The following is a 1,332-nucleotide window of genomic DNA, read 5'->3' as shown; positions in this document are numbered from 1 at the left end:
TCACAGCTCACAGCAACCCCCAACTCCTGGGCTCAAGCGAGTCTCCTGCCTTAGCTGGGACCACAGGTGCCCGTCACAACGCCCGGCTATTTTTTGGTTGCAGCCATCATTGTTGTTTGGCAGGCCCAGGCTGGGGATTTGAACCCGCCACCTTAGGTGTATGTGGCTAGCACCTTAGCCGCTTGAGCCATAGGCGCCGAGCCAACTCAGACACTTTTTGAGTGCCTGCTACATACCAGCCACTGGACTAGGTTTATAAACTTATCTAACCTTGAAAACTCTGGCAAGATGAATCTTCTTGGGAAACTTATTTTGCTGGTGAGGAAACTGAAGTTTAGAGTGGTGGACAAAAGGTGGTGGAGCCTGGGTGACTTGGAGCTGACTCCAGAGTCACTCACTCAGTAGAAGGGAAGTCACTCCACTTTGACAGAGTGTGGCCAGGCATCTGGAAGGCAGGCAGCTGGGAGGCCCTGTCTGGGGTCTGGGGTCTGGGTAGGGCTGTTGGGCTAGGCCTTCCCTGTGTCTCTCACTTCCTCCTCGTCTTCCTCCTGCCCCCCAGATCCGCTTCATCCTCATCCAGAACCGGGCAGGCAAGACACGCCTGGCCAAGTGGTACATGCAGTTTGATGACGATGAGAAACAGAAGCTGATCGAGGAGGTGCATGCTGTGGTCACGGTCCGAGATGCCAAACACACCAACTTCGTGGAGGTGACACCCCCCCTACATGCCTCCTATACACCCTGCTTCCTTGTGACCTCTCTTTTCCCACCTCTTGTCCCACTTCTAATTATAAGAATCCCTCAGACCTTACTCCTTCCTATACTGTAGTCAGTCATTTTCATGCAACATGCATTTAGCCTTTTTCCTTCTCTCTCTCTCTCTTTTTTTTCCTGGTACTTTTTGTTGTGAAAAATTACAAATACACAAATTAGTACAATAAGAGAAAAGTGGGTTGAAGATTCATATAGGCAGGTCAGGTGCTGTGGCTTATGGCTATAATCCTAGCACTTGGGAGGCTGAGGCAGCTAGGTTGCTTGAGCTCACTGGTTTGAGACCAGCCTGAGCCAGAGTGAGACCTTGTCTCTAAAAATAGCTGGGTGTTGTGGTGGGCTCCTATAGTCTCAGCTACTTAGGAGCCTGAGGCAAGAAGCTCTCTTGAGCCCAAGAGATTGAGGTTGTGGTGAGCTGTGATGCCATGGCACTCTGCCGAGGGCAACAAAATGAGAATTAGGACTATCTCCAAAAAAAAAAGAGAGAGATTCATATAGCCACTACCCAGATGTGGTTTTTTTCGTTTGTTTTTTTTTTTTTTGAGACAGAGCCTCAAGCTG

The 1,332-nt window shown here is 49.7% G+C and overlaps 1 protein-coding gene across 1 annotated transcript in view; it reads left to right on the top strand.

Annotated features, from left to right (window-relative positions):
- Positions 1 to 1,332, top strand: part of AP2S1 (adaptor related protein complex 2 sigma 1 subunit) — a 15,477-nt gene that overhangs the window by 3,674 nt on the left and 10,471 nt on the right. Inside the window, exon 2 of the mRNA XM_003799543.2 lies at positions 560 to 709. Coding sequence (XP_003799591.1) covers positions 560 to 709 — 150 coding nt within the window. The remainder of the gene's footprint in view (positions 1 to 559; positions 710 to 1,332) is intronic.

Source organism: Otolemur garnettii, unplaced genomic scaffold, assembly GCF_000181295.1.
Source record: "Otolemur garnettii isolate 467f Iridium unplaced genomic scaffold, OtoGar3 scaffold00152, whole genome shotgun sequence".
In the NCBI taxonomy this organism is placed as follows: domain Eukaryota; kingdom Metazoa; phylum Chordata; class Mammalia; order Primates; family Galagidae; genus Otolemur; species Otolemur garnettii.
Note: the sequence above shows the minus strand (reverse complement) of the source record. Positions and strands in the feature narration are given on the sequence as shown.